This window comes from Pan paniscus, chromosome X, assembly GCF_029289425.2.
Source record: "Pan paniscus chromosome X, NHGRI_mPanPan1-v2.0_pri, whole genome shotgun sequence".
Classification (NCBI taxonomy): domain Eukaryota; kingdom Metazoa; phylum Chordata; class Mammalia; order Primates; family Hominidae; genus Pan; species Pan paniscus.
This window is the reverse complement of record NC_073272.2, coordinates 102309118-102328904: the sequence shown is the minus strand read 5'-3', so window position 1 is coordinate 102328904 and position 19787 is coordinate 102309118. Positions and strand designations below refer to the sequence as shown.

At 43.6% G+C, this 19787-nt stretch overlaps 3 protein-coding genes across 16 annotated transcripts in view; all 3 read right to left on the bottom strand.

The window, feature by feature from the left end:
- LOC100986445 (ras-related protein Rab-40A-like) overlaps positions 1-1471 on the bottom strand; it is a 221663-nt gene extending 220192 nt beyond the window's left edge. Inside the window, exon 1 of the mRNA XM_055106428.3 lies at positions 1355-1471. The gene's annotated coding sequence lies outside the window, so the exon portion shown is untranslated. The remainder of the gene's footprint in view (positions 1-1354) is intronic.
- The window catches only part of GPRASP3 (G protein-coupled receptor associated sorting protein family member 3), a 33587-nt gene extending 31834 nt beyond the window's left edge, over positions 1-1753 (bottom strand). For 2 of the 8 annotated variants that reach the window (XM_055106426.2, XM_063601851.1), the window contains exons 1-2: positions 1621-1753; positions 1419-1489 (exon numbers count right to left, since the gene is read on the bottom strand). The gene's annotated coding sequence lies outside the window, so the exon portion shown is untranslated. Of the gene's footprint in view, positions 1-1354; positions 1490-1620 lie in introns of those variants that run through there. The other 6 variants (XM_063601849.1, XM_063601850.1, XM_008973024.4 and 3 more) reach the window with 6 other exon arrangements.
- Positions 1754-4720: 2967 nt separating this feature from the next.
- The window catches only part of GPRASP2 (G protein-coupled receptor associated sorting protein 2), a 117882-nt gene continuing 102815 nt past the window's right edge, over positions 4721-19787 (bottom strand). The window contains exons 1-5 of one of the 7 annotated variants that reach the window (XM_063601847.1): positions 9895-10349; positions 9236-9317; positions 8604-8671; positions 8183-8260; positions 4721-7912 (exon numbers count right to left, since the gene is read on the bottom strand). In XM_063601847.1, coding sequence (XP_063457917.1) covers positions 5063-7579 — 2517 coding nt within the window. In that variant the 5' untranslated portion in view covers positions 7580-7912; positions 8183-8260; positions 8604-8671; positions 9236-9317; positions 9895-10349 and the 3' untranslated portion in view covers positions 4721-5062. Of the gene's footprint in view, positions 7913-8182; positions 8261-8603; positions 8672-9235; positions 9358-9440; positions 9865-9894; positions 10350-19787 lie in introns of those variants that run through there. The other 6 variants (XM_003819608.6, XM_034950142.3, XM_003819611.7 and 3 more) reach the window with 6 other exon arrangements.

Genomic DNA, 19787 nt, shown 5'->3' with positions numbered 1-19787 from the left:
GAGAGGTTCCAGGTTGGTGAACTCATTCATATTCTGGGAAGGTGGTGTACCCCAAATCCACATGGATGGCAGCTTCTGCATTTGGGACCCTTCTGGACCTTGCCATATGTACCTCTTCATCTGGCTTTTGATTTATATCCTTTATAATGAACCAGTAATAGGAAGTAGTGTTTCCCTGAGTTCTGTGGGCCCTTATAGCAAATTATTGAACCTGAGGAGGGGGTTGTGGGAACTTCCAACTAGTAGCTAAGTCAGACAGAAGTGTGGGTGACATGGAGATCCATTACTTGTGACTGTTGTCTGAAGTGGGGGAGGGCAGTCTTATGGGAATGAGCCCTTAACCAGAGAAGTCTGCACTAACTCTGGGTAGTGTCAGAATTGAATTAAATTGTAGGATACCTAGCGGGTGTCCTCAAAGAATAAGAGAATTGCTTGGTGTGAAAAATCCACACATTCTGTGCCAGAAGTATTGTGGGTAGAGGAACCATTTTCTTTCACTTGGTACCCAGTGGATGCATGGGGCAGGGGGAAAGGAGGATACTCGATGTGAAAGAGGACAAGGACTTACCATGGGGCTGCTACCTAGGATGGGACCAAAGAAACACATCCTAAGGAATGAGCAGAGATCACAACACAAGAGAGCAAAGGGTATGCAGAGGGAAACTTAGGAGACTATCCATGAAGCAGTTTCTGTAGGTGGTCCCCAGAAAGACCCTCCTCTGAGGCCCAAGACAGCAGGGAGAGAGAGCTCACACGGAGTAGCAACCCACTTTGTGTCCCTCAATGGGAATGAGATCCTGCTGCATGGGGCTGAGATCCAGGAATCCCCTTGGGGGTCGAGAAGCTTGGAGTATCCTAATGAGAAATCCTAGGTGAAGGGCCCACAGCATCTAGGTTTCCTCCCCTCGAGTCTATGTCTCCTCCTCCTTTTCCTAGAACTGCCGGGATTCAGGTTCATTCCTCTCTTGCATCCCCAGCCAGCTGGAGCCTTGGAGCAAAAGGCAGATGTATGTGTTCTCTTCTGCCCTCCTCCACCCTCCGCCAGTTTTGAGCTGGTATCAGCCATCCCCACTGCCTGAATACTGCCAGTAAGAAGACAGACAGTAGAATGAGTGCGGACGCATAGCTCACGGTTCCCATCCCCACCCCTGCCTTTCCTGATCCAGCACCACAGGTGTTCACGAATTGTCACTTCACCATTTCCCCGCTCTGGGCTCCCCTGAAGCCAACTCCATCCATATGCCCACCTCTCCCACCCACACATACAAACACAGGGCACTGGGCTGGGAGCCTTGGGATGAGGGGTCAAGGGTGTTCAAAAGGCAGGAGGGAGCAGGCGGATCTGAGGCATTACCTGCACCCGCATCTAGTCTCAGTCACCACCTCTCAGGGATGCCATCTGCCGTCCTTGCACCCACCTCCTCCAACAGCAACCGCTGCTCCTCTCCACGTACGCGTCGGGCAGGTAGACTCTCTGCTTCTTGAGCTCCTGGACAAAAGACAGACGGGCTAAGACGCTCCCGGTTGGCTGACGGATTGTTTCCTTTACCAACAAATGCTGTAGTTCCAGTCGCCTGAGAAATTAGTTTTCAGGCTGATGCAGCATGGAAAGACACCTACCTACCTTAACATCCCGCCGTTCCTCCCACGTTCTGCTCTGCGGAGCACAGGTGTCGTCCGCCTCTCAGGTCTTTTCTGGATGCAAGAAAACACTCCTCTCGGCAGGCCTAATGCAGAGCCTGGTCACATGACCCACCGTCAGCCCCACGTGACTGCGCAGTCAGCTTGTTCGCCGCAGTCCTGTACCATGGATGACAGTCTTCTGCCTCTGGGGTGCTTGCTAGAAGATCCTGAAGCTCCTTGGCCAGACAGCTGGAAGGAAGGCTGGCCTTTGCTCTGGAGGACCACTCGGCTGGCGAGGAACATTCGATGAGGATTTGGGAAATGAAGTGATTTTTAATATTTTGTATACGACTCAAGCGACATACTAAAACACACACAGATCTGTCTTGAAAAATGCTGGTAAGCAAAACAAACATTCAAACTCCAATTTGCACCACCAGGATAATCCCTGTTAAAACTTATGGCTTGCGAAGGGAGGCAAAACTGCCACTTCCATATTACCTTACCAAACTAGGATCAGGTGGGGAAAAAAAGCATGTTGCACTGTCAGAAAAATTATACAAAACTTAGGTAAAGTCACCTTTAGTTACTGGATGTCATTTCAGGGCAGTGCAGGATGTCTATTGATTTACCTATTTTTCAACTCTGTAGACACTGATGTTAACATGTAGATATTTTATTCAATAAATATGTAAATGATTTATGTCCAGTGCAATAGAAAACCTTAAATGTTACAATTTATTGCCCTGTAAGATATTAACCCGTTTTATATTTAACCTGGCAGTGTTATTCTAACATTTATTAATTTCCTGTGTGTTTATGAAATTCAATGTTTTGTTTATATCCTCATACTGTGTATATTGTATATACACATATACCCTTCAACTGTTTTCTTAATCCTAGCAGTTGTTGATTGTGTTGAAAAATCTTTCACATATTCTTTTTACATTTACATGAGTTGTAATTTTACCTTTGAAAATTTAGAACATTCTCAGACAAATAAATGTTATCATGTCTAAAAATAATAAAACATTGGATATTTCTCGTACGTCTGAATTTCCTCTCCAAACCAACATATATCCCTGTCTTTTCCAATTCTCCTGACTGAAGGTATTGTGTGGTCATTTTTTAAATTATCGTGGCAAAATACACATAACATAAAATTTACCATTTTAACCATTTTTAAGTGTACAACCCAGTACATTATCAATGTTGTACAACCATCACCAGTATCTAGCTCCAGAACTTTGTTGTCACCTCAAAAGGAAATGTTATGTTTTTTACGGTAATAATTATGTGGAAAAGGTGCCATTTTTGTACCATGAACAGACTAATATTAAACTTAACACCCTTGGTAATTTTTTTTTTTTTGAGATGGAGTTCTGCTCTGTCACCCAGGCTGTAGTGCAGTGGTGCGACCTCAGCTGACTGCAACTTCTGCCCCCCAGGCTCAAGCGACTCTCCTGCCTCAGCCTCCCCAGTAGCTGGGATTACAGGCACGCACCACCATGCCTGGCTGTTTTTGTATTTTTACTAGAGACAGCATTTCGCTATGTTGGCCAGGCTGGTCTCGAACTCCTGACCTCAAGTGATCCGCCCACCTCAGCCTCCCAAAGTGCTGGGATTACAAGCGTGAGCCGCCGCGCCTGGCCCACCCTTGATTATTTTATTTTATTTTATTTTTTTTGAGACAAGGTCTCACTCACATCACCCATGCTGGAGTGCAGTGGTGTGACTATGACTGACTGCAGCCTCAACTTCCTAGGCTCAAGTGATTCTCCTACCTCAGCCTCCTGAGTAGCTAGGACAACAAGTGCGTGCCACCATGCTGGGCTAATTTTTTTTATTTTTAGTAGAGACAAGGCATCAATATGTTGCCCAGGCTGGCCTTGAACTCTTGAGCTCAAGCAATCCTTCCGCTTCGGCCTCCCAAAGGGCTGGGATTACAGGTGTGAGCCACTGTGCCTGGCCAATTTTAATTTTTATCTTGAAAACGTTTTATAAAAAGCTAGTCTTTCTGATAGCTCATTCATTTACAACTTTTCTAAATGATATTATCTCTAACCGTTTTTTAACACTTATAGTTTATTCATTTATATAATTCTGTCCTTTCCGGCATGCTCATCTATAACTCAAGGCACAAAATGTAAGCATATTAATTTTTTAATTTGTCTTATTAATATTTGTATCTCCCCGCCTGTCTCTAAGCATTTTTTAACAAGGTATATATTTTATTCCAGACTGTGTTTAGAAATTCATATTGAAATTGCATAGGAATTGTGTACATTTACAGATGTTTTAAAAATGGAATCTAATTTTCCATACATGATGTCACATTCTCTGTTTCACCAAATATAAAATAATTAATGTCCTTTTGTGTCAATAAACCTATCCATACATAATCATTCCAACGGCTGCATGGTATTTCCTTAACACTTTCCTTTGTCTAGGAATATAAAGGAAATCATATTCCCCACTCCATTTAATTGTGCTATCCTACTCTTTCAGCCTTTAGGTGGCATTGAAGTAACACCTGTACTTTGAATTGTTAAATATGCAGATTTGGCTTATTCTGTTCCCCAAATTGGCCTCTTCCCAACTTTCTAACTGCATTTCTCATCAAACTCCTTTTACTTGTTTCAGGCAGACTGGGTTCATCCATGCTACTAGAACAGATTATTCAATTACACACTTTTCTTCAAACCACCACTGCCCACTTCCAAGAGCAACCTAATGATTTGTCTTATCCTACCCTTAGGCAAATCTCAGGGCTAAGATGGTAATTTAAATGGGTCCTATAAGAAGTATTAATTTTAGGTTGCTTGTTGGGAAGGCTCATAATTGGGCAAGCAGGCGGGCAAGTTGTCTTGCTCTCCTATCCTGACCAATTTGTTCTATCCTGACCAATTTAAGTGGGTCCCTCTTCTCGGAAGCATTCCTCAAGTATCAGAGCCCACAATAATCTCTCCCTTCTTAACTCAAGAACAGAATTTTCTAATAAGCACATGTTTGTCATACTAATAATTACCTATGTTTGTAAGTGCACACGATTTATCTGTACATGGTTCTTAAACTGAAGAAGGGTCACTTATGCCAATTTTAACATAGAACTTTATTGAAAACACAGACTCAAATAGAGAACCATATATTTAAACAACGAATAGCAGGGTAGCTTACTTAGGTGACACAGTTCATTGAAAGCTTAATACTGAAAAATACCGCAATCTGGACAGCAAGACAAATATCAACAAATGTGTTTTCAGTTTTGATATTCATTTGGCATCCACAAAATGATCCAGCTCAAAACAAGAGTTTGACAAAGTTAACATCAGCATTAAAAAATATAAGTTACAACAAAAAAAACAGACTGTGAACACCAAAGCACTACTCAGGGCTCTTTGGGAACATAAGGCTGATCAGCGGCAGGTGGTTAATCATATTAACTTTGTTGTCCCACCTCAGGATCATTTTGGTTGTCTATTTGGGCTTGTAGTTGCTTAGCTAACTCCTCAAATTCACGAAATGCAGAAATAAGCGGCTCAAGACTGAAATCATCATCAATTAAGGACATCTTTCCACTTTTTATAATGTTACTGATATTCTGAAACATTTTAATAACAATTTGAATATTATCATTTGTCTCTTCTATGTTAAAGAGACCCACAAATATTGAAAGAGCTTTGGCACTGAATAGTTTTTTTGCCACAGCAGGATTTTCAGACAAATTCAATAGCATTTTCAGAACGTGAAACTTCGTTCTCGCATTGGCTGTGGTTAATAAGGAGAGAAACCCGGACATATAGTTGGCAATCAGTGTGTGATAGTCAATAGTCATAGTGAGGTGTCTAAGCATCCTTATTCCAGTCAGCTGCTCAAGGGAATCCACACTATGTGCAAGGGTTTCCTCACACACTTGACATATGAATGTCTCAATCATGTTTAGATTTGGATAAGGTGGAGCCATGTGAATCATATTTTCCAAAAAACTTGTCCTAACTCTAGAGGATGGATAATTAAGCAAGGTTTCAATAAGTGAGACAACACCTGAATCTCGAATGAAATCTCGGGTAAATTGAGAAGCACTTCTCATACCCATTGCAATTTTAGATATTTCATGAATAAAAGGATCCCGAATTTTGTCCATTAATAAAAGGAGTTCTTCAAACTCTTCAGAACCAATTTTCAGCTCACATTGTATGCAGCTGCAGGACCAACTCTCAGACTCTGCACTCTCCCTGGCCCTAAGATGCTCTCGAATTTCCCGGACTGACCGGTAGGAAGGATCATACTGAAATGTGAACTCAGGACTAGGCTGATCAGGCTGAAGCAAAGATTCCTGCTCTTCTCCTTCTGGGCTAAGTTCCAGGTTCTTGGGCTTTGCCTCAAGCATTTCAGAAGCCTCTTCGGGAATTCTAAAGGGGCTTGTGGATCGGAAGCCAACCCCATGAAAAAGACCAGGTTTGAATTCAACAGTGACCTCGTCCCAGGTTTGGGGCCTGGAGGATGCATTAAGCTCCTCAGCTGCATCTCTGAACCTATCACTGACCTTGTACACAGGACAGGGATTTAGGTCAAAGCAGGCCTCATCTCTGTCCCAGAACCAGGACCCAAATATGGCCTCTTCTTCAGACTCCGGCTTGGCCTCTTCTCTGGCCACAGCCCCCAAACTGGACTTTTCCTCAGCCCAGTACGCGGATCCGCCAATGGCCCCCTCCTCAGTTCCTGGCTCAGATTCACAGATTGCTGAAGCTCCACCCTCCAAACTGGCCTCTTTTTCTGCCCAGAACCAGGACCCAATAATGACTTCCTCCTCAAACCTGGGTTCTTGTTTGACCCTATCACTGTCAACATCTTTCTGGGCCCTGAGTTTCAAGGCGGTATTAGGATCTTCTTTGTCTCTGTGCCTGAATCTACTATTGGCCTCTTCTCCAGGCAAAACCCAGGACTGCTTATAGAACTCATCTTCAGACTCAGATTCAAAACAATCTTCTCTATTTGTCCTGAGCTTGGACCTGATATTTGCCTCCTCCCTGACTCTGGGCCTGAACAAGTTATTGGTATTTTCTCCAGCCCAGAAGGAGAATGGGTTGCCGGCCTCATCCTCAGATCCAGACCAGGAATCAACATAGGCTTCTTGCTTGGATCTGGGCCTGGACCTGGGATTAGTCTGATGTTTAGCCCTGTGCCTGGACCTGGTATTGGACTCTTCCCTGGGCCATGATCTGACACTTGTCTCTTCTCCAGCCCAGAAAGAAGACGCTGTAGAGGTCTCATCTGCTGACCAGAACCCAGACTCATTAGAGGCCTCCTCTCTGGCCCTGGGCCTGGAATAGCACCAAGACCCCATATTAGTCTCCTCCCCTGGTCCAAACCAGGGCTGGATTCCTTTCTGACCCTGGGTGCCAGGAAAGGTTTCAGCATCCACATTGACTAGTTCTCTATCCATAGACAGGCCCTTAGATTTAGTAACTGATCCAGACTCAGCAGTGGCCAGTGGCCAAGCAACGGCATTAGTCTGGGACACTCCTTCTGCCTGTGACACTGCTTCAGTCCCAAATTCACTCTGGGCCCATGCCTGGGCCTCATCCTTGGGCCTTGCTCCAGGGATTGCCTTGGCATCAGTTTTAGAACGAGCGCCACCTACTGCCCTGGCATCGGTTTTGGGCCTGGCCCCTGCGATTCCTGGAGCCTCCGTTTTGGGTCTTGCACCACCCATTACTTGGACCTCAGTTTTGGGCCTTGCCCCAGACATTGCTTGGGCCTCAGTTTTGGGCCTTGCCGCAGGCACAGACTTGGTCTCAGTTTTGGGCCTTGCCCCAGTAGTTGCCTGGGTCCTAACCTTGGGTCTGACCACCAGAGGGACATCATTCTCTCTCTCAGGCCCAGCGATAACCTCTTCCCCAGCCTTCTTTTCAGGCTTGGCCTGGGCACTAGGCTCAATCTCTGCCCCAGTCATGGTACAAGTTACAAAGAAAGTCAGGTAATATACTCCTCCCGTAGTCTAAACCTCAACCACAGATCTGTCACAGGTTTGTTTCTTCACACTCTGATCTTTAGGTGATTGAGGATATAAGCTTGGGAATAAGAGTTAGAGTCAATATCCAGTCCAGTAGTCACTCAGCCTCCTTCCCAAACACAGTCTCAGTCAATAATTCAATAATACAGATAGAGCGAGAACAGGTACAACCAAGCTAAAGGAAGACAGATATTTCCTGGATGGGTGCAGACCCGTTGAGGGTGGTTGTCAGCAGCAACTCCACCACCAGCAAAGCAGCCACTGGAGGTGGATCTAGGGAGAGAGAATGAAATGAGGCTTTGAGTCTCTTCCAATTGTATGAGACGTATGCAGTGCGACTGATGTTGAATGCTAGGTGGGACAGCTGGGCTTTGAGAAAGCCTCTCTGGACCGGCTGCCTCCTACAAAACAGGTCCAACAATGGTGGGAAAGTGTGTCGGCAATGGGAGGGGCCAAGAAGCCCCCAGATTGGACCCTAATCACTCCCGGACCCATGCTGGTCTCCACTACCCCGCCCAAAAGTATACCCGCTCTCATACCAACCTTCACTGATGTGGTGCAGTTTCCCCCTCCTTCTCTTGTTCAAGTGGTGTCAAGCCCCACAGCTGACAGAAGGGGGTCCTACAGACAAGTGAACATACAGGAGAGAATGGAGTGTGAGTACTTGGTAGGTAGGTGGGCACTCTGGCCCCTGTGACAAATATCTGTCTTCCCATTCAAGAGTTCAATGTATCTGTGGTTTCCTGTGTCCTAGTCCCTGCTCTCAGGTCTTTTCTGAGTCACAACCCAACCTACACCTATCTCGTGTCTCCTGCAAGAAATAAAAAGGATGCTGGCACTGTGCAAATCCGGCAGAATAGAAGTGGGTCTGCCACTTCTACTACAGGTGGAAGTGGATCTGCCACCTGCCATGCTCTCTCTCTCCAACTGTCCCCTGCATTGTCCTCTCCCCCTTCTCACTAACCTCCAGAGCTGTGAGCCAGTCTCCTCCTCCTTGCCTTTCTTGCAGAATTGGCCAGCCTTAAAGTAGGCCTATGGACAAACACATGAAAAAGTAAGACAGTCAGGATATGAGTGGTGGCAGAAGAGCACTTGGTAGACAGGCCAACGCCAAGGATCAGAGTCCCCATATTATTGGTATCTGTCTTTCAACATTCGGGGTTTTGCTGGTAGAATATTCTCGTTTTATTTGGGCCCTGCTTCAAGGTTTCAGAGATAACAACTCCTTCTCTTGACGTCATATTCTTCCCATTACTCCCTTCTCCAATTCTGAGGATTCACCACTAGGTGCGCCACATCCCCTTGCTCTGCGCAGCATAAAATGGGGGAAGGGCGCCGCATATTCTAGAAAACAGGTTGTGAATTAGTACTTGTCAGTATGTCTCCCTCATCACCCCCACCTCCAAAGCCCACCCTTTCATGCCCCCAGTTTAGGACGGTGGGGGAGACAGGTGGGGATGGAAGGTGGGGGGAGCGCCATTAGAGAGGTGAAGATTAGGAGGTGCTCCTGGATGCCTGACTTGCTCTGGTCACAGTCCCCTACCCCGATTCGGGTCCCCAATCAGTGTTTAGCGCCCAACCCCCATCCCCACACACCTCCAGAAATCCAGGCAATATTCGTGCTCCTTTATTTCAAGCCTCTCCTCTCCTCACTGTGTCCTGTCAGAATACGCCAGACCTACCGCACAGACAGAAGACTTTGACATCAACCTGGATCCTGTGGGAAGGGAAGGCACCGAGGACATGGGGCCCCACAGGCCCCTTTCGGGAATCGGGACCCGGAGTAGCAAACGCGGCTCACCTCCCGCGGACTGGGTACAGAGCCGGGACGCCGACCCCCGCCAGCCTCGCCGGGCGCCCCCCAACGGCCTTCCCGGGCGCCCCCACAACGGCTCCCGCTCCGCCATTTCTCCCGCAGGAGCCTCCCCCACAGCCCTCTCCGGGCACAGACACCGTCGAGGGCGGGGCGCGGGCGCCTGCAAAGCTGGCTGGGAAGCGGTCAGCGCGGTTCTCCTCCAAACGATCTGGCGGTGCCTCCCGAGCCAGCCCCTCAGCCCTTGGCCAGGCCCGCTCCGGTCACCGCCTCCCCATCGCCAGGGGTCTCGGGCACTGCGCACCTCTCTCAAGCGCCTGGCTCCGACCGGATCGTCTCCTCGTTGCCAGGCTGTCAGGGTCCGCGGGGCAGGCTGCCTGCTGGTCCACCCTGCCGGACCACCCCCGCAACCCGGACCCCCACCTCATGCACCCGCACTTGCCTTCAGAGGCCCAGGGCCCAGGTCGTCGGCCTCCCCCTCCTCTCCTCAGCTCTCCTCTGGCTCACTTGGAGCCACTGCTTTCCCCGCGATCCGAATGGCAAAGACGCGTCCCGCCCCCCACGCCTCTGCACCAAAGTAGGCAGGGGCTGCGCAGGATGCGGCAAGAACCGCTCGCCGCGAGGGTGTCGGGAAGGGGGGCGGAGGGATACGGCGCGAAAGTGCTTGACGCCCCCATCCCAGGCCCACCGTAGTTCCGACCCCGAGGTGGGCGGGGCCAGGATGAGCCCCAGCCTGGGCGTGCGGGTTGGCACCAGGCTGCCTCAGGAGGCCCCCGCGGACCCTAACGTGGCGACCACTACCATATTTCTGTCGCTGCTGTAATATATGGGACCAGCGGGCGGCTGGGGGCCCGGGCAGGGGACAGGATCGCGAGGTCGGGAAGAGCCGCGCCGGAGGGAACAGCGGATGGATACCAAACCGCCCCGTGATGTGTCTGCACCCCCGCCCCAACCGCCCCCCTCACAGGGACTGCTGGGTGTCTGCCCCCTCCCTCTCCCCAGTCCCCTAACCCTCCTTTCTGGACGCTGATGGGAAAGGGGGTGTCAGCACTGCAGTGTGGGAGGGGAGAGGCGATTTCAGGCCATACGGGCCCGGGGTTCTAGGGTGGTCGTCCTGTGCCTTTCTTTCCCAGCTTCGTGGAGCCACGCAGGGGAGGAAGGTACACCTGCTCTTAAGTGAACTCCGGGGCAGGGGGCTCCCATCAAGGACTCACCACTGCCCCTCTTCTAAAAGAAGGTAGACCTAGACCTCTAACCCTAGGAAACCAACCACTGGTCTGCACCAGACTCATTCCTTTCTGCCACACTGCTCTTTCTCATTTCAAATGGTGGCTCACGTTGGCATTGCGCCGTCGTCACAGTTGCCCCCAAAAGAGGACCTTTCCCTGTCAGGACCCGCAGGAGGTCATAACAGTCCTCTCTCTTTGATGCCACCAGGTAGGGATGGTCCTGGCTCCGCTTCGGTTCCCTGTCAAGTCTTCTCTTGCCATGACATTTGGCAGTGTGGAAATGTGGCTGGTATTCGAACCAGCTTGGATCTCAGCCACCTGCCACAACTACCTGCTGTTTCAGCAGTCATTCTCAGGAGAGGATCCCACCGTGCACCCCCCTCCCCGAGACAAAGCAATCTGGCTCCTTTTGAATCCTCTTCTTTCACCCCAACATCCGTCCTCTACTCTTGAGCCCCTCCTTTCCCTGCTTCCTGCATGGGACAGACAGAGCAATGTGGTTAAATACGAAGTTGATGTTGTTGTTACTGCTGTCCATTTGAAAACTCATTTAGATGCTACCCTTATTGTGTTTGGCAAGTAACGGTCCCCTAAAGATGTCCATGTCCTGTTCTCCAGAACATGTACCATTTTATATTTCCTGGCAAAGGATCATTAAGATTGCTAATCAGCTGAATTTAATTTAAGATTATGCTGGATTATCTTGGCCAATGTAATTGCAAGGGTACTTTAAATGTGGAAGAGGGAGGCAGGGACTCAATATCAGATTGAAGCATCATGAGAAAGTCTACACTGGCCATTGTTGGCTTTGAAGATGGAAGGAAGCCAAGATCCAAGAAATACAGGCTGTCTCCAGAACCTGGAAAAGACAAAGAAACAGATTCTTCCCTGGAAATGCCAGAGGGATAGCTCCTCTGGCAACATCTTGATTTTAGTGTAATGAAACCCTTTGCAGATTTCCAGCCTCTAGGACTGTAAGATAATAATAAATTTGTATTATTTTAAGCCCTTCTATGTGTGGTAATTGGTTAAAGCAGCAGTATGAACCTAATACACTCACCATCCTGATGAAGTCTATTCCCCTTGACTTTCTTTACCCGTGGATCAGTCTCTGGGGAAGATCTATTTTGGAGCTCATGCCTCACCACTACAAACATCAATTGCCTCTTCTTTGCTTCCTAAAGGACAGTGATTTTTTTAATGTCCCTTATAGGTAATCTTGGAGAAAGTTCCTTTTTGCTGAAACCACTGATATTTCCCAGGTACAAAAGGGAACCCTATTCTTTTGTTGTTGTTGTTGCTGTTTTTGAGAGGGAGTATCGGTGTTGTTGCCCAGGCTGGCTGGAGTGCAATGGTGCCATCTTGGCTCACTGCAACCTCCGCCTCCTGGGTTCAAGTGATTCTCCTGCCTCAGCCTCCTGAGTAGCTGGGATTACAGGTATGCCCCACGACGCCTGGCTTATTTTTTGTATTTTTAGTAGAGATGGGGTTTCTTTATGTTGGTCAGGCTTGTCTCGAACTCCTGACCTCAGGTGATCTGCCTGCCTCGGCCTCCCAAAGTGCTGGGATTACAGGCGTGAGCCACTGTGCCTGGCCAGGAGCCCTATTCTTATGATGAATTTTCATATATTTCGATACAGCTTTTGTTACCAGATATTTACTATAACTGTACAATATTTTGCTGATATGAAGAAAACATGTGAGGATGATTCTGTACCACATCTGGAGATGAATGTTATGTATTAGAGGAAGACCACGTTAACTCCGCCTTTTTCATGGCCTTAACTGAATGGTGGATTTTCTCTGTTCCACAGCATACTCTCATGAATGAATTACAGGCTTGGGAGAACAGAGCCTGGGTCTGCTGGAATTTGTTGGCGCGTGTACATCTCTTTGCCTTCCTGAGCTGTTCTTCCCCTTTCATAACGTTACTGATGCCTTTCATTTATTCAACAAATATATATTGAGCTCCTACTTTCTCCTAGGCAGTGGGCATACAGTATAAACCAAAGAGAAATGAATCCCCTTTCTTGTGGTGCTTACATTCACCTGTGGTTTCCTGTTCAATTCCCTATTCTGAAAGTTTGCAGATGTACCGAAAACTATGCCAGCACAAGTTACTGTGGTAATTCTGGAGGCGCTGGGATCTTGCTCTCAAGATATTTACCTATAGAGGGGTGGTTCTACCAAAAGCTGATCAGTTTTACTGTGAGAATTTGAAACGTGTTGGGCAATTTGATGTCAATTCGTTTAGAAAACAGGGACTATGATAGACATTTACTGAACTGAGAAAGGCCCTGTTCTAACCTCTTTGTGTGTAAAGACATTATAGACTATTACCAGAATGTATTATTACTACCTCCTTATACCAGATGAGGAAACCAGCTCGGATAGTTTGTCATTTTTAAAGTGGAGAGTAAATAAAAAGTTAAAAGAAGATGCTGACCTATGCCTGTCTGACTGGTACAAGCTATTTATTTCCTCTTAAAATGTGTTCCAGTCTAATAGATTGCATCAGCCATGGTTTTACTCCTCAGTGCCTCCACCAGCACCTGTGTAACCCTGACTGGCTCCTAAAATCTAAATTTCCAAAACAAATAACTCACAAGCATTAAGCCCAGGACATAGAGGCAGCTGTACTGACTCATGATACCCACCTCTCTGTCCCCAACCCCACCCCATCTCCCACATGCACGCTTGTGAACTTGCACACTCGTATATCCCTTGCCTGTGCAGCAGCTTGCATTACTTCCTTTTGTCCCTCTTACTCACTGTGGACAAGGACCTGTTTTAACCCTTTTAGCTTAACTTTGGACTTTCTACTGTCATTTTCATTTGCAATTCCCCAGACATGTGATATTTAGTATGTATTCATATGCTCATTTGCCATCTGAATATGTTTTTTGGCCAAGTGTCTGTTCCCATCATTTACCCAATTTTAAAATGGGTTGATTGTTTTCTTATTGTTAAGTTTAAGAATTCTTATGTATATTTTGGATAGCAATCTTTTATCAGATGTCTGTTTTGCAAATAGTTTCTCTGTGGCTTCTCTTTTTCAATCTCTTAACAGTTTATTTTGTAGAGGAGAATAATCTTTAATGAGACCCAACTTATCAATTTGTTCTTTCATGGATCATGCTTTTGTTGTATCTAAAAAGTTGTTGACAAACCCAAAGTTACCTAGATGTTCTATTATGTTGTCTTCTAGAAGTTTCATAGTTTTGCCTTTTAAACTTAGGTTAGTATCTGTGAAAGGGGTAAGGTCTTTGTCTATTTTTTTTTTTTTTTTGCATGTGAATCTAGCACTATTTGTTGAAACAACTATCCTTTCCCCATTAAATTACCTTTGCTCCTTTGTCAAAGATTAGTTGACCGTATTTCTGTGGGTCTACTTCTGGGCTCTGTCTTCTGTTGCCCTGATCTACTTGTCTGTTTTTCACCAATATCAAACCCTCTTACTTAAGCTTTATAGTAGGTCTTAAAGTTGGGTAGTGTCAGTCCTCTGACCTTGTCCTTCTTCTTGAATATTGTGTTGGCTATTCTGTGTCTTTTGCTTCTCCACATAAACTTTATAATCAGTTTGCCAATATCCACAACATAACTTGCAGGGATTTTGATTGGGAGTGCATTGAGTCTATAGATCAAGTGCAGATGAACTGACATCTTCATGATATTATGTTATGATTTAAAAAAAAAGGAATATTTTTCCATTTATTTAGATCTTGTTTCTTTCATCAATGTTTTGTAGTTTCCTCAGAGAGAACTTGTAGTTATTTTTGTATATCTATACCTAAGTATTTCATTTTTGGTGCCAATATAAAGGGTACTGTATTTTTTATTTCAAATTATAATTTTTATTCCTGGGATATAAGAAAAAATTGACTTTTACATCTTAACCTTCCATTTTGCAACATTGCCATAAATGTTTGTTAGTTACTGGGTCTTTTGTCGTTGTTGAGTCTTTGGAATTTTCTTTTTTATTATCAAAATCAAGAAATGTATTCTCTATCCAATTGATACAACTTATTTTATTTTATTTTATTTTATTTTAATTTTGAGATGGAGTCCCTCTCTCTAGCCCAGGCTGGAGTGCAGTGGCACGATCTCAGCTCACTGCAACCTCCGCCTCCTGGGTTCAAGCAATTCTCCTGCCTCAGCCTCCCGAGTAGCTGGAAATAAAGATGCACGCTACGCCTGGCTAATCTGTGTATATTTAGTAGAGACTGGGTTTCACCATATTGGCCAGGCTGGTCTCGAACTTTTGACCTTAAGTGATCTGCCCGTCTCAGCCTCCCAAGGTGCTCGGATTACAGGCGTGAGACACTGTGCCCGGCCTGATACAATTTATTACTACACTATTATCTAAATTATAAACTATTCACACTCTGTCAATTGGTTCCAAACGTTCTTTCATAGTCATTTTCTTTCCTGACCCAGAATCAAATATGTGTGTACACACTGAATGTGGTGTGTCTCTTTGGTTTACTTTAATTTGAAATAGTTTTTCAGCCTTTCTTTGCTGATTTTCCCCCAAGTTCTAGTTTATTTTATGTACACTGTCTTAGAAACCTTTGCCTACAGTCCCAGCCATGAAGAAATTCTTTTTTTTTCTATAAACTTTGTGGCTTAACTTCTATAGTTAAATCTATGATCTGTCTCAAATTTATTTTTTGTGTGTTGTGTGAGGCAGGAGTCAAGGTTCATTTTCTTCCATATATATATATCCAGTAGTCCAAGCATCATTTGTTAAAAAGACTTTCCCCAGTTGGATTGCTTGGTTCCTTTGCAGAAAAATCTAAAAATTTTATAAGTGTGGGCCATTCCATTGATCTATTTATTGACCCTTATGCCAGTGCCAAACATTCTTAATTTTTGTAGCTTCTTGGCAAGTATTGGAGTCAGGTAGATACATCCTCCAACAGTGTTCTTCCTTTTCAATATTTATTGAGGAAGTTCCCTTCTTTTCTTTTTCTTCCTCCTTAGTTTTCTGACTTTTTTTTCCATAATGGATGGGTGCTGAAATTTGTCAAAATTTTTTGCATCTATTGAAATGATCGTATCAGTTTTCTTCTTCATTCTGGTAGTTACCTTGATTTTCAAATGTTAAGCTAACCCGTAATTTTGGGACAAATCCCACTGTTCATAATCTATATTTTTATATTTTATTATATGTTTTTGGATTCAAGTGTTTGATAGTCACTTGATGGCTACTGTGGGCAGTGGGACAATTCTGGACACCAGAAATATAGAATATTTTCATCATGATAGAAAGTTCTATTGGACGTCTCTACAGTGATCTATTTCTAAATAATTTCATATTATTCCTTCACATGTAAAATTCTTCATGAGTCATCAATATCTACAGGATATATGCGTTCTTGTCCAGCCTCAGTATACCCCTTAATCTCATTGTCTTATTATGCTCCCACACCTTCTTTCTTCTCTTGTCAATTTAGTTGCTGAATGCTTATGGTTTCATTGTGCTAGCTTTCATGTTCATCCTTTCTGGAATGCTGTAACACTTCTCACTTTTATTATACACACAGTATTTTGGTCTAGTCCTTTTTGGTTGTCATCAAGTCCTTTTTTTCTCTTACTATTGGGTAAGGAGTTAGCCAAAGTCGTTATAAAAAATGCACACACCATTTTCTAAACAAAAGGCTTTCTGTGCGAGTGTAGTTTGACAATATAGAGTACAGTGAAGTTTTAGGCATAAACACATCAAAGCCTTCAGCAAGTTGAACTTTTGGATCTGAGATAAGTAATTCAAGAAGAATGCTAAATCCTAGAATGTGGTTCTCCTTAGTGAAGGTGTGCTCGGCTGCTTGGAGAACAAACTGTTCAGAGGCCCCTCCTGACTTCTTCTCTATTTAAAACTCATGAGCTTCTGGTTCACAATGAGAGGTTCAATGGTCTTTGGGGGCACTTTTTTCTTTTTATTTCTCATGTGTGAAATACTAGTTTGCTGAGAGCATATAAGGGCAATTTTGAAGGATTTTCTATGTAGACAATAATGTCATTTGTGGGCCGGGTGCGGTGGCTCACGCCTGTAATCCCAGCACTTTGTGAGGTGGGAGGATCACCTGAGGCCAAGAAGTTCGAGACCAGCCTGGCCAATATGGTGAAACACCATCTCTACTAAAAATACAGAGCTAGACTCCATCTCAAAATAATAATAATAATGTCATTTGTGAACAAAGATAAGTTTATTTCTTCCTTCCACATCTGTGTATCTTGTATTTGAGTTTATTGTTTTACTGCATTAGCTAGGACTTCCAGTACAATGTTGAATAGGATTAGTGAGAAGGGACATCCTTGGATTGTTCCTGATCTTTGCAGGGAAGCATCTAGTTTCTTACCTTTATGATGTTAGCTGTAGATTTTTTGTAGATGTTCTTTATTAAGTATAAAGAGTTCTCTATGTCTTAGTTCAGGTTGCTATAACAAAATGCCATATACTGAGTGGCTTAAATAATAGACATTCATTTCTCACAGCTGTGAAGGCTAGGAAGTCTAAGATCAAGGTGCCAGCAGATTTGGTTCCTGGTGAGGTCTCACTTCCTAGCTTGTTTTCCTAGCTTTCGTTTTCATTGAGTTTTTCCATTGATTTCCTATTCATTCATTCATTCACCTTCTCATTGTGTTCTCACATGGTTATTCCTCAGTGTGTGCATGTAAGGGGGGAGAGAGAGAGATCAAGCTCTCTGGTGTCTCTTTTTATGAGGGCACTGATCCCATTTTGAGAGTTCCATCTTCATCAGCTAATCTAAACCTGATGAACTGCAAAAGGTCCCACCTCCATATGCCAACACATTGGGTGTTGGAACTTCAATATACACATTTGGCGTGGGGCGTACACATTCAGCCCATAACACCTCTATCCCTAGTTTTCTGAGAGTTTCTCTTTTTAAAATCATGAATGGGTGTTAGATTTTGCCAAATACCTTTGCTGTTCTATTGATGTAATACTATCATTTTTCCTCTTTAGCCTTTTGATGTGATGGATTATACTAATTGATTTTTGAATGTTGAAACATTCTTGCATACCTGGAATAAATTCTACTAGGTTGTGGCATATAATTCTTTTTATACATTGCTGGATTTGATGGGCTAATATTTGTTGAGGATTTTTACATTTATGTGTGTAAGGGATATTGGTCTGTTTTACTTTCTTGTAACTTTTTTACCTGGTCTTGGTATTAGGGTAATGCTGACCTCATAGCATTTTTAAAGAAAGTATTCCCTTGGGTTCTATTTTCTGTGAAAGATTGTATGGAATTGTTATAATTTCTTCCTGTTTGGTAGAATTCACCAGTGAACCCATCTGGGCCTGGTGCTTTCTCATTTGGAAGTGTATTATGCATTGATTCCATTTCTTTTTTTTTTAATTAAATTTTATTTTAAGTTCCAGGATAAATGTGCAGGATGTGCAGGTTTGTTACATAGGTAAACTTGTGCCATGGTGGTTTGCCGCACCTATCAACCCATCACCTAGGTATTAAACCCGACATGCATTAGCTATTTATCCTGATGCTCTCCCTCCCTCCACCCCCTTCAGCAAGCCCCAGTGTGTGTTGTTCTCCTTCCTGTGTTAATGTATTCTCATTGTTCAGCTCCCACTTACAAGTGAGAACATGCAGTGTTTGGTTTTCTGTTCCTGTGTTAGTTTGCTGAGGATAATGGCTTCCAGCTCCATCCATGTCCCTGCAAAGGACATGATGTCATTCCTTTTTACGGCTGCATAGTATTCCATGGTGTATATGTACCATATTTTCTTTATCCAGTCTATCACTGATGGGCTTTTGGGTTGATTCCATGTCTTTGATATGATACAATTTCTTTAATGGTTATAGGCTTAGGCAGATTATCTATTTCTCCCTGGGTTTGTTTTGGTAGATTGTGTTTTTCAAGGAATAGTTCCATTCCAGCTAGGCTATCAAAGTTTTGGACAAAGTTGGTCATAATATTCTTTTATTATCTTTTTAATGTCAACAGGAGAGTAGTGATAGGCCTTCCTTTATTTCTGATATTAACAATTTGTGCCTTGTCTCTTTTTCTCTTAGTCTGGCTAGAGACTTATAAATGTTTTTAATCTTTTCAAAGAATCAGCTTTTGTTTTCATTGAGTTTTTCCATTGATTTCCTATTTTCAGTATCATTGATTTCTGCCTAGATTTTATCTTTTATTTTGATTGCTTTGAATTTAATTTCCCCTTCTTTGTATAGTTTCCTAAGATAGAAGCTTAGATTACTGATTATAGATCTTTCTTTTCTAATATATTCATTAAATGCTATAAACTTCTTTTTACGCACTGTTTTGCTACATCCCACAACTTTGATAAGTTGTATTTTTGTAATTTTTTTAGGTTATTTAAAAATTTCCTTTGAGAGAAGTACTTTTATAACAGGGTATTTCTAATTCATCCCTCCAATCCTTTATACCATTGTTGTCATTTATTACACTAATCTATAAGTTGTAATGATCACATACATTGTTGTTAACATTATTATTTTGGACAAACTGTTTTCTGTTAAATCAATTAATAAGAAAAATACAAGATTTAATTTTACCCTCATTTATTCCTTGTCTAACACGCTTCCTTTCTTTATGTAAATCTGAATTTCTGACCTGCATAATTTTCATTCTCTCTGAAGATTGTCTATTGATATCTTTACAAGCCAGGTCTATTGGGAACAAATTTTCTCAATTTTTATTTGTCTGAGAATACCCAGAATATCTTCTTTAGATTAGAAGGGTAATTTCATAGAATTCTATGTTGGTGTTCTTTTCCTTCAACACTTGAAATTTGTTACTCCACTCTCTTCCTGCTTCTACGGTTTCTGAAAAAAATCTGAATGCAATTCTTATCCCTGCTTCTTTGTAGGTAAGTGTTTTCTCTGGCTTTTAAAATATTTTCCCATTGTCTTTGATTTTCTGCAGGTTGAATATAATACAACTAGTGTAGATGTTCTGATTTTTATCCTGCTCCATGTTCTCTGAGTTTCCTAGATCTGTGGATTGGTACATGTAATTAATTCTGGAAAATTCTCAGCCATTATGACATCAAATATCTCTGTTCCTTTCTCTCTTTTCTTTCTGTTATTCC